This window comes from Diceros bicornis, chromosome 18 (assembly GCF_020826845.1).
Source record: "Diceros bicornis minor isolate mBicDic1 chromosome 18, mDicBic1.mat.cur, whole genome shotgun sequence".
NCBI classification, from domain to species: domain Eukaryota; kingdom Metazoa; phylum Chordata; class Mammalia; order Perissodactyla; family Rhinocerotidae; genus Diceros; species Diceros bicornis.
Genome location: NC_080757.1, coordinates 28,072,786 through 28,085,286, shown reverse-complemented (window position 1 = coordinate 28,085,286; position 12,501 = coordinate 28,072,786). Strand labels below are relative to the sequence as shown.

At 35.0% G+C, this 12,501-nt stretch overlaps 1 protein-coding gene across 1 annotated transcript in view; it reads left to right on the top strand.

Moving 5' to 3' along the window:
* Positions 1-12,501, top strand: part of VMP1 (vacuole membrane protein 1) — a 124,088-nt gene that overhangs the window by 96,661 nt on the left and 14,926 nt on the right. The window contains exons 9-10 of the mRNA XM_058560517.1: positions 1,847-1,963; positions 6,980-7,041. Coding sequence (XP_058416500.1) covers positions 1,847-1,963; positions 6,980-7,041 — 179 coding nt within the window. The remainder of the gene's footprint in view (positions 1-1,846; positions 1,964-6,979; positions 7,042-12,501) is intronic.

Below are 12,501 nucleotides of genomic sequence, written 5' to 3'. Positions count from 1 at the left end.
GAAATGGGTATAATGGTATCATATAGCATTTTGGGGGGGATTGAGTTGATGATGTAGAAACCTTAGAAAAGTATCTAACAAGTCAAAGCATTCAATAAAAGTTAGCTTTCATTATTCTTGGGGAAAGTACAAGTACCTTTGATTTATTAAAGCAGAAATTATTTATTCTTTGGCACTCATCTATGCCTGTATCCTAACTGCTAAAAGTCCACTTTCTGTACTAGCTGGTCTTCTTTATATTTGACTAGGAATAGTCAATATTTAACACAAATTGATATAGCAATTTGGTCCTTTAGGAACTTTTTTCTAGGAAATTTTTAATACTTATATTTCTATATACTTGATTTAAGATAAAAAGAAGTTTATTAATTAGTTATTTTGTTGTTAACATTTAAACTAAGATAAATAAAACTAGTTGAAGGAAAAATCTCAAAGCTACTTAATAATAGTTTTTTTAATTCTAATCTTCCTTTCTGTGTATTTAGTTAGCAGTTGAAAAAAAAGAATAAATAACATGCACTTGTAACAACAAATTCATTGATATGCTCTTCTGAGAATATCCAACATACACTGAGGCGTCCAACATGTTAACATAGTCTAATTTTTATCTACTCTGATTTACGTATCTTACATACTCTAATTTTTATTTCGACATGAGGTGGAGCCTTATAATAAAAGAAAACAATTCAAATTGTAATTCATGGAGTTTGCAGGGTCACATGAGAAAATATAATGACAGATATAGGGCTGTGCGAATGATGTTGTTATTACATGGTTGTAAGACAAATGAAATTGCATAAAGCATTTGAATTTGGATGAGAAAAACTGAGTTACTGAATCCAATTCTTTTGTTATTAATGAAAGAATCCTTGAATTCTAATTTAGTCATGGCATTGTTTTTAAAAGAACATATGTGACAAATATCTTTTAAACAACTAGGCTCTTCTTTGAAAGTTCAAAAATGAAATTATATAAGTTAATTAGCTTATAAATAGTTTGGCCAATAGCCACAAGGATAGAGTACTTCTATAGGAGAAAAATGGATGAAGTCCTCAAAAACAGCTTGTAGTTTCTTTGCATTTTTACATAAAATTGTCTTTTAGCATTCCTGAAATGTAGGAATGTTTGGAAAAGGTATTTGTTTTGAATAACTTCTTTATCTGAGACTGAGTATTCAAAACATCTGAATCTGAGCTCTCGTATTTCCACACTTCATTTTCTTTCTAAATTATATCACATGGCCCCACGGCCTTAAGTTTTCATAAAATAAAATACAAATAATGAAATTTTTTTTATCTTGAGAAATAAAAGTACATTCACCTATAAATGTATTTATGAATTAACAAGAATGTTTGCTATAGATACAAGCACTTTCTAGATAATATTCTTATTTCAGGCTAAAGTTTTTAGAACGCTAGTAATCACTGAAATAAGGCTTTTTCTTCATTTATACATCACCTTAGAAAACGGCTACCAAATGGCCAAGGATCTACCGAATGGGATTAAATTCCCATGGATCCATTGGCTTTATCCAATTCTAACGTTATGGAAAAAGTATATTTATGGGGCATTAGAGACATAAGTAATATAAGCAAAAGGACAACTGAGTTTGCTTTGAACAGATTGAACAACAGCCTAAGATGAATATGACACCCAACGTATAGAGACAGAATACTTGCCTAACCTTCTGAACAGTCTGGTACTGATCAGGAAACCCATACCTCTCTTTGCAGTGTAAGCAAGGCTTACAGTGGAATTCCACACACCTATAGGTGGTAAAATTAAACTGTTCTTTGGATGATATATGGAAGTCCCATTTCATTTTATTTATTTATTTATTTTATAGATTCCAAATCCTCTGTTTGATCTGGCTGGAATAACATGTGGACACTTTCTTGTACCTTTTTGGACTTTCTTTGGTGCAACCCTGATTGGAAAAGCAATAATTAAAATGCATATCCAGGTAATTATATATACCCTCTGATTCCCTGCTTGATGATGAGCACGTTAAAAGTCAATGAAACATATTTCCCTTGCTCATTCCAAAGCAAATTGTTAAGATTTTGGTTCTCCTTCTTTGGGCTGGTAGTTTACTTAGGTAGTCAACCATGGACCATCATTGGAACGTAGTGAATTTGGGCCAGGTTTTTCTTGGCCCTGTTGAAAAATTGTGCCCTTTTATTATTTTTCTCCTTGTTTTCTTTCTTTCCTTCTTTCTTCCTCCCTTCCTCTCTTTCTTTATTTCATTTTTGCCTCGTAAAACTGTTTAAGACTTTTATCAAACAAAAATAGTGTTCCTGTATAGGAAAATGTATATCATTTTCATACACATAGCCCAAAAATGTTGTATGTTTACTGACCATGAGCTGAGAGAATATTGCCTTTCACTAATTCTACTTTTCTTTCACACACTCTATATAACACTTCCTCTCAGGCACCAATATCTTTTACAGAAAACCAGCCAGATGTTAATGTGGCAGAGAATGGGGAAGAAAAGGGGTCTCTGAAGAGGTGAAGAGATGTGGGTTGTGGTTAGAGAAGTGAGAAACTGGTAGTCTTCAAAGCCACTCTTAAAATCTTTAGGATAGTTATGTGTGTGTATATATGAGTAGAGGAGAGAAAAAAGGCTAAGAACTTAAATGAGGGGAAATGGATATGTGCTTCTAGGACTATGATATGAATTGTTTCCTTCTAAGGGCAAATCTCACTAGAGTAAAATAAAATTAACCTGAAAAGAATTTCTTAATCAGTGAGGTTTGCAACAGAGGCATTCACCAAAAGAAAGGCAAGAGCAGTGAGTAATGTCTATGCCCTGCTTTGATTCCTTAATAATTAAAAGCATGTCTATCCCCCAAGTTTCTTTTTGACACCTTTCTACCTCCAGATCTTAAAAGAGAAAGAAACAGGAAAACTTCAGCTGCTTCTGTCTGCCCCATTTCTAATATTAGATTTTGGCATTTTGGATGGGTTTATTGAGCCTGTCCTCTACTCCCCTCCCGTGATAATCAGAATTTCAAGGATATGTTTTTCCTCCTTCAGGGAATATATTTTCTCCCACTTATATTAAGTATATTGTTCAATGAACACAGGTTTTTAAATATTGGAATTCTAGTTACTTTGGTAGAGATTTAAAATGCTATAGCAGGATTTTTAAAATAATAAAATATTATAGTGAGTAATAAATGATTTTGCAATGTATCTGAAGATAATTTTTCCTTTAATCTTTTTAGTTCTTTCTAGAGGAAGAATGAAGCTATCATTTAGCGTTTTGGAGTCCTTTGAAAGTATGAATACCTAAGGAAAAATAACAGATTATTTTGATTCCCTTTATAACAGCAACTTCTCTGGGAATCCATAAACTTTATGCATCCTGCTTTATGTGGTAACTTTCTATAAATTATAGTAAAATTTATTATGCTAAAAGTACCCTACAATGATAGGGTAGGCAACTTATTAGACCTTTCATTACAGAATATTCAAAAATAGTATATTTTTTAAACATTCTCAGTAGATTTTTTCAAGTTGTGATGCTTAGTTTTTTTATATAGTACTTCACACTTTAAAGCACTTAGTGTATATCATCTGATTTAATTATTATAATCCTGGAATAGAGAAGTTACTACTCCCATTTTGTAATTGTCAAACTTAGAGAGGTTAATAAGTAATAGTTGCCTAAGAGAGGAAGTAACAGCTGGAATTTGAACCCAAGTCTTTCGGCTTCAAGTTCAGTGTTCTTTCCGTTCTTTTGCATTGCATTATATTCTTAACTATAAACTACTTATATGATGAAGGAAACTGAATTGTTTAATGCCTGCTGTTTATCCAGACCTATGCCAAGCAGTTCGCGTTTGTTATGTCAGAACAATCCTGTGAGGTGGTTATTATCCATGTGTCATAGATGGGGGAACTGAGTGTTAAAGAAGATAAAATACATGCCTAAGACCCTGGAATTCAAACCAAGCTCTACAAAGTCAAAGCTCATACCCTGTATCTGTGTGGAAATAAAAAAAGAAAGCTAAAATCCATCTGTGTTTCTAAAAGGAAAGAATCTGAGTTCCTTCACTAAACTGAGACCATGGGATATGTTTGCTATGTTCCATTGTATCAGAGGGACATACTTTCTAAAGGCATGTCACTTGATGTACATCCAGATGTAGCTCAGGGCAACAAACATTTCTCATTCCTTGGGTAAGCAATATTAGTGAGTAATATAAACATTTTAACTATTTCTGAAATAATAGGGGGGAAACCCCACACACATATTTTTCTGTAATAGTAAATCTATCTCCTCTTCTGGTTCTCTTTTCTTTTTCCTCAGCTTAAACTAGACAACCTTCTTGATAAATGTTATTTTTATTGATATCTTACTATCTGTTAAACTTCCCCTAAAAATTTCAAATCAGCCCAGCTAATAATGTTAGACCAGGATTTCCCCTTCCACTGGACAAGTTCAAGTCCTCTGTCTGTAACCTTGCCTTTCTCCCAAATAATGAAAAACATGAGAAGTCAACATACTTATGTATAGTATTTCATGTACCATATAATTTACTTATCATGTGTATTGTTTATTGCCTCTCTACCTTGCCATCCACCACCACACACACATATACAGAAATATAAGATCCATGAGGACAGAGATTTTTGTCTCTTGGCTCACTGAGGTCTTCTAGTGCCTAGAATAGCATCTGGCATGTAGTAGGCACTCAGTAAATATTTAATAAATGAATCTAAGATTCTTCTTTCCATTGAAGGAAAGGATAGTTTCTTTCTTCCTATCTTTTATAGATAGTTTCTTTGTTCATTCTGGCACCATTAGTTCCCTACACCCATATCTTTTTTTCTTCTTATTCTGCTCTTTCTCTTGTTTCCTCTGTGCACATGGTTGAGTGGGCCGTTTGGTGGTCTGTGCCTTTTGTTAATGTGGTAGAATCCCCACTCGGACCTCCATCCTGAATGACTCTGAGACGTGTGTTCTTAAATGTCTGACACATTTATGTCTTGCCCAGTACAGTGAATTTTCAAGCTGTTACATATAAAAGGAAAGTCTTGTGTTGTTTTCAAGCAATGAAATTGTGCAATTATCTGAGCATTGGCTTATTTTGAATGTTAGGAAATGGTAGGGAAAGCTCATGGTGGTGAAATCACTGCGAGGCAAAACCATTAGCTGTGTTTCTTGGTAAACATTTCTAGCTCCAATTAACTGGCTTTTAGTATGGATACTAGAAGGACCCCCATATATTAATGTTTTCCTCCCTAATGATCTGTAATTATTGTCTTATTAGCTTCATACACCATTTGTGTAACATTGTTCATAAAATCATCATCCATCTTGTAACTGTTTGACATCTAAATATGCTCGCTTTTTTCATGAGACAGGTAAATATCTTTTTAAAATTAATAGATGCATAAACAAACACCAAAAAGGACTATGAACTTTTTTTTTCCAATCTTATTTCCTTACACAAAACCAGCTATGCAACTGCCAATGTCTCTGTTAACACTAGGATGTCGATTAAGAAAATGTCATTGCCTTATTAGTCTTCTACATGAAATAATAAGCTTTAGTCTAAATTAGCCACTTCCCTGAGATTCATAATGGGTGAATAAAAAGAAGACTATTGTTATTTGGTTACATAGGCTAAAGTTATTATTTAACAAACAATAACAAAGAGCTGAAGAGTTTGTTATCAGGAATTTGGAGAGAGAATCTAGAATTACTCATATTTAATCAGAGAATTATTATCAATCCCTTAAAGCTAAACTTTCATATTGTCTTCTTAAATCTCTAATTAATCATACTTAAGTGATCTTTTCTTTCTCTGAACTTCTGTAACACATTGTTCTTACCACTAATGGCATTTACAGTTTTATCTTTTTATATATCTATTTTTTGTACTTAGCTATCTTTCTCCTATGTATTGAAAAATTTGTAAATTCTTTAGGGCATTGAAGAAATATATTTCCCATCTTTGTGTTCCCTGAAAACTCTTAATAATGCCTTATATTATCCATAGTAAGTACTTTTTGTAACATTCATTAAATTGAGTTGAGAATATTTGCTACCTACTGGCCATAAAGGCATCTTTACTTGTAAGTAAGGTAAGGAATCAACATCTTTAATTAATGGAGTGTACCTCAATAACACCAAATTGATCTGGGCCGGCCCCGAGGCGTAGCGGTTAAGTGCACACACTGCACTTCGGTGGCCTGGGGTTCCCAGGTTCGGATCCTGGGTGCGCACCGATGCACCGCTTGTCAAGCCATGCTGTGGTGGCGTCCCATATAAAGTAGACGAAGATGGGCATGGATATTAGCCCAGGGCCAATCTTCCTCAGCAAAAAGAGGAGGATTGGCATCAGATGTTAGCTCAGGGCTAATCTTCCTCACAAAAAAAAAAAAAGAAAGAAAGAACATGACTCAGATCTGATAAAGATCCTCAATAACCTGTTGATGCCTTTGCTTGTACCCTAAGCCTGAAAGTTCAAGCTTCAGGATCTGAGAATGGAACTTTCATGATATTTCTATAAAAAACTTTTCCGTGAAGGACGTACAGTCTTTGCAAGATCCTCTGGATTACATTTAGCCCAGACTCCTGTCATCAAGCTGATCAGCTTCAATTTCAGTGGTGGGGGCTATATGGGAACCCATGACTTCAGTTGTGTACACCGTTCTAAGATACATAGAACACGTGGAATGTCCACCCAGTCTTGGGTTTCATGACTCACATTTTTCCCTCAGACATGGTCATGTATCCTAGTAAGACTAGAACTGTGCTTAAGGAAAAACATCTTTAAAATACAAAGTAGGTAGCATTTGTCAGTGAAATGGTGTTTTTTATTTTTTATTTTTTAAGAATTTTAAAAATTGCCTTTAGGAGCAACACCTCATCTTTTTAGACTATTATCAGAATTGTGGATTTATGTTGTTTTTTTTTTTTTTGATGAGAAAAATATTTATTTTAACTGGTTTTTTTTTACAGAAAATCTTCGTTATAATAACATTCAGCAAACACATAGTGGAGCAGATGGTGGCCTTCATTGGGTGAGTAATTGTTTAAGGACTAATATTAATATCATCACTGTTTGAATGGGAGGAAATGTGTAAGACTGTATTGGAATAGAATTTTTGTGATAGCCCTGTTTTTTGAGAAGGAAAAATCTTTTGCCCTTTTATTAGTTAAATTGAAAAAGACCTTCTTGCCCTACAGCAGGGGAGGATGAAGCTCAGATTATCCTTGTTTATTTTTAAATCAAACATGTATCAATTCTTATAATTCTTGATTTAAAAGAACATTTGGAGTTTGAGACTGTTGCCCTGCCAAAGAAATAAGAAATTCTTTTTATGTAAAAGACATGTGTGTGTCATTACAGTTTAATGGTGCTTTCGTACAATGCTATGACTTTTAGCCAAAATCAGATGCCAGATACACAGTTGCATTTAATTTAAATACAAATCTTACATAAAATAGTAATATTTCATTAAATAAGGCATGATAAGATGGTGAAATATTACCAAAATATGTCATTAGGAACCTGTTGCTTCACTAGAGAAAAATCAGGCCATTTCAAAAGGCTAAACTATCCAAAGCTTTTATTTTTGTGTTTAAAGAAGTGAATAAGACCAGATTTAAGATATGCTTTAAATGATAATGTCACAAATTTGTGGAGTTCACTTAGGTAAAACAGTAAAGAAAGACTCATTTTGTTTGGTTAATCAAATTGACTGTCAACTGGAATGTGAATACCGTCAGATATTAAATGCAACTTTTTCTAATATATGATTTTTTTTATTGTCTTTACAGATGAGAGGTTTTCTTTTCATTTAATAGTATAACTGCCCGGTGGTAGAAAAGTGTTAAGTTGAAAGTGCACTTGATGTAGTTTTAACATAAGTCTTTATCTTAAAAGCCATTTGTAAAACAAAACATTTATGAAAATTTTTGCTGTTTAAAACAAATTGTCACTTAGAAGTGAGTTCATGAGTATTAGTTTTATTATTCTTTAAACCATACATTATATATTATATTTAATCTTTATATGATATGTTTTATGATAAAATAGTTTTTAACATTTTCTATTTAGATTTTAATGTGATAGTTGAGGAAAAACATGTTCTTGAGAATAGACTCAGTAGAGCCAGTCATTGGTTTTATTACTTCCTAAACTTCTGATTATAAATGTGGATATAGCTTGTACATTCAAATTTAATTACTCCAGTTTTTTGTTGCCTGAATCCTTACAAATCAAGTGGTTTATAAGTCCCCATACATCACATTCAAAAAGAAAGAAGGAATATTCTTGTGCCTTATTTTTCAAATACAAAGAAGACATTTCATCTGTTCTTAGAGATTACTGTTCCACCTTAAGAAAATTCTGAAGGACATAGAGCTAACTACCACACCAAGCTACATATTGCAGGAGTGACTGTGCACGCAGCACCCTACATTCTTCCTTTCTCCTTTTCCCATACTGAACATTTATGGAAGGAAGTTTTTCAGCTACTTCGGCATCCTCACCACTACCGCCTTCTATTTCCTCAGCCTTTGGAATTGCTAAGAAGTTAGATTAGTTAACTGGCTATCTCACCCACCCACATCCACTTTCATTCCCTTCCAATCTGTTTGCCTTGCTGCAGTTAGTAACTTTAAAAATCTTAATCTGAGGGCCGGCCAGGTGGCGCAAGTGGTTAAGTGCGCGCGCTCCGCTGCGGCGGCCCGGGGTTCGCTGGTTCAGATCCCGGGCGCGCACCGACGCACTGCTTGGCAAGCCATGCTGTAGCGGCGTCCCATATAAAGTGGAGGAAGATGGGCACAGATGTTAGCCCAGGGCCGTCTTCCTCAGCAAAAAAAGAGGAGGATTGGCGGATGTTAGCACAGGGCTGATCTCCTCACAAAAAAAAAAAAAAAAAATCTTAATCTGGGCATGTCACCAGCAGTATCCTCACCCCCTAGCTCCTCGTCGTCTTGAAACCCTTTACTTGTTTTCTCCTTTATTCTTAAGATACAGCTAAAACTCCTTAATATGGTCTATAAAGCCTTGTATGATCTCTCTTTTGTAGTTTTGTCTGACTGAGTCTCCCACCACTGCTTATGCTTGTGCTTTTCCCTTTGCCTAGTTCAGGGTTTCTCAACCTTGGCACTATTGACGTTTTAGGTCAGATAGTTCTTTGTTGTGGGCGACTGTCCTGTGCCTTGTAAGATATTTAGCTGAATCCTTGTCCTCTGCTCACTACATGCCAGTAGTGTCTCCCAGTCGTGACAGTCAAAAATGTCCCCAGACATTGCTAAATGTCCCATGGCAAGTAAACCCCCACTACCACCACCAACGCCATTGAGAACCACTGGCCTAGATAATATCCTTTAGATGTCAGCCATGACATTCACAAAACACCTTCCCTGACTAGGTCAAATACACTCTTTCCTAGGGACCTCTGTTCACAGCAGCATGTACTATATGCACTGATAGTTGTATTTTTACATTTATGTTTGAAGGTGTATGATTATTGTCCTTCTACCACTAACCTGTGTAGCTTCTTAATGGCAGAGACCATGCCTATTTTTGTTCACTATTGTGTCCACAACACCTGGCATCTTGATTGACACATAGCAGGTGCTCGATAAATATCTGGTGAATAAATGAACACATCGTATCCAAATAAAGATCTATCCACTAAAAAATTAGCAAATCATTTGTATAGCCCAGATTCTTCTGTTTCCCCAGCCTCTGGAGTTTCTAAGAAGTTATATTACTTATCTACAGTAAATAGAGATAAAAGTGTCTTTAAGCTTAGGCCAACATATTAAAGTTAGAATTTCTTTTGTTTTTTAAAATCAGAAGTTCCTTCCCTTTAGTATCTCCACTAGCACAGACCCTCAAAAAAATCCAATGATCCTTTCTTCTTAAAGATGGTTTTGCATAAAATTATTCTAAGATATTCAAGACCTACTGGATTCTGATTTTTGTTGAATTATATGGGTGGTGTCATATTTTTAAAATTGTTTTCAGGAGACAGATTTTGGAATGTCGTGATATCTTCATCTTTTCCCCAGCGCTGTCTACAAGGATTACCTCTTCAACTTCTTTTCTAGATAATATATTAAATAGTATAAATAATCAGACTGGGCAGGTGATAGTTCTTTATTACCAGATGCCAATTGGTATCTTTTTCATCTTGGTCAGTAATAACATCTTTTGATGAGATTTTCCAGTTGAGTTGGACATGATTTGTTTTCCTACATTTTGAAGTAGGAAATGCTTTTAAATATGTGTTCAAATGATAATTAATAAATAGACTTGCCAAACCTAGACTGAAAATTAAGTTAAACAAGGAGAATGAATTTTTAGTAGACATAAATTTATTATTTCGTATCATAATTAATAGCTTAGCAGTTTATTTCAGAAAAGGGAAGGAGAACAGTCAAATTGATCCCTGGACCCGCTGTTGAGTTGAACTGAAAATACTGCCTGTGGCCTGCTGTAGAAACATTCTCCTTTGATTGTTAGTTCTCCCTCTTCACACTGTTAAAACTCTAAATGGGGTAGCAAATCATCAAACTAAACTAGTAAAGTTGGGAATACAGACTTTTGAAAGATATTTAAAACTATATGCCCACAATTAAGGGAGTGATGAATTACCGTGGTAGAGAAAATAAAATCAAAAACAAGACCAAAACAAAGTCAGCAGCAGTTCAAATTTAAAAAGTAAAATTATGAGATACTAGGCAAGGAAGAATGAAAAATGAATCCCAAGAGTAAGAACAGCTAGGGAATGGAATATGAAAAGAGTATACAGGCCTTGGACAAAACAAATCTAGATTTGAATATGAACTCTGCCGCAGGCCAACGCATTCAACTTCTCTCTGTGTCCACTTTCTAGTTGCTCTTCTGTATTTCTTTGAGTAGTATTTCTTCGCCAGTTCAGGAGGCCACTGATAACCTTTCCAACTTTCAGTCAAAATGTGAAATGTTCTGTATCAAAATATTTTGCAGTTTATTTGAAACATACTCATATCAGTGATTTAACATTCCAGGCATGTGGATTTTTAAATGCCTTTTGTCTCAATTTTTATGTAGCCTATGTTCTCAAAGCCTCATTTTCCAAAGTTTCTACTGACTGTAGATGGAAAGGTAGACTGCTAGGTGACTATTTTATGTGCTCTCAGGGAAGATTGAGGGAAGGCCTGTTTCTCCTTCAAGAAATTACCCATTTCTCTGCTTTCTTTACTCTCTGATCAGTAAAATGCCTTTAACTGGGACAAAGCTTTTCATCTAAGATTATTACTGTTTATTTCTAATTGCAGTCCTATATGATGGGTATTTTTCTCCCTTTTATTGATAAGGAAATGAACTCTAAGTGGTTATAAATAACTTACTTATATAGTTTTTTATTTTAGTTTTTTTAACTTCATAAAAAGAGTATCATACTGCTATATATGTAATCCTTTGGGATTTTTCACTTATTATATTGCTAATATTGTGTTGCTGAAGATCATTCATTTTGACTGCTGTATATTATTCTATTGGATAATTATTCATCCACTCTCCTGTTAATGGACACGTGGAATATTTCCATGTTTTTTGCTATTTTGAATAATGCTTCTGTGAGCATTTCTTAGTGCAAGATCGGTGAGCACATCTAAAGAACCTAAGAGTATGGTGAAAGGACAACACAGAAGAGGGAAAGGTGAATAAAAGGAAGATCAGACAAGCAAGATAACTCTTAGTTTTGATAAGTTAAGATAATTTAGTTTTTTCTAGGGCCAAATTTGGGCAAATTCTCACCACAGGTATGCCCATGGCCTGCCAGGCCAGGCTGCTCACCACCTCCCAGGTGGCAGGGAAGGAGTTAGTGTTGACCATTACATATCTCTGGTGGTGAGGTTTAGTATTAGTTTTATACAGGTCTGAATGCTATACTGATGACTAAAGGAAATATCCTTTCCCCAAAGGGCTTCTAGTCTCAATGTAGCCATGTAGCGGCCCAGCTAAATATGATACTCTAAGTATGTCTTTAGCCTGTGGTATTTTTAGTACAGTATGTCATTGTTTGACAGTCCTAAGGTCCCAGAGAGACTGTAAGGCCTATCTCCAAAATTTACTGTAATTTTTTTTTTGTAAAGCCAGGATTCCTTTATTGTTTATTTTTTTATTTTATTTTATTTTTTTGTGTGAGGAAGATCAGCCCTGAGCTAACATCCATGCTAATCCTCCTCTTTTTTTTTTGCTGAGGAAGACCAGATTTGAGCTAACATCTATTGCCAATCCTCCTCCTTTATTTTTTCCCCCAAAGCCCCAGTAGATAGTTGTATGTCATAATTGCACATCCTTCTAGTTGCTGTATGTGGGACGCGGCCTCAGCATGGCCGAAGAAGCGGTGCGTCGGTGCGCGCCCAGGATCCGAACCTGGGCCGCCAGTAGCGGAGCGAGCACACTTAACCGCTAAGCCACGAGGCTGGCCCCCATTGTAATTTTAAGAGTAAATATTTCCCCTCCCTCAACCAGA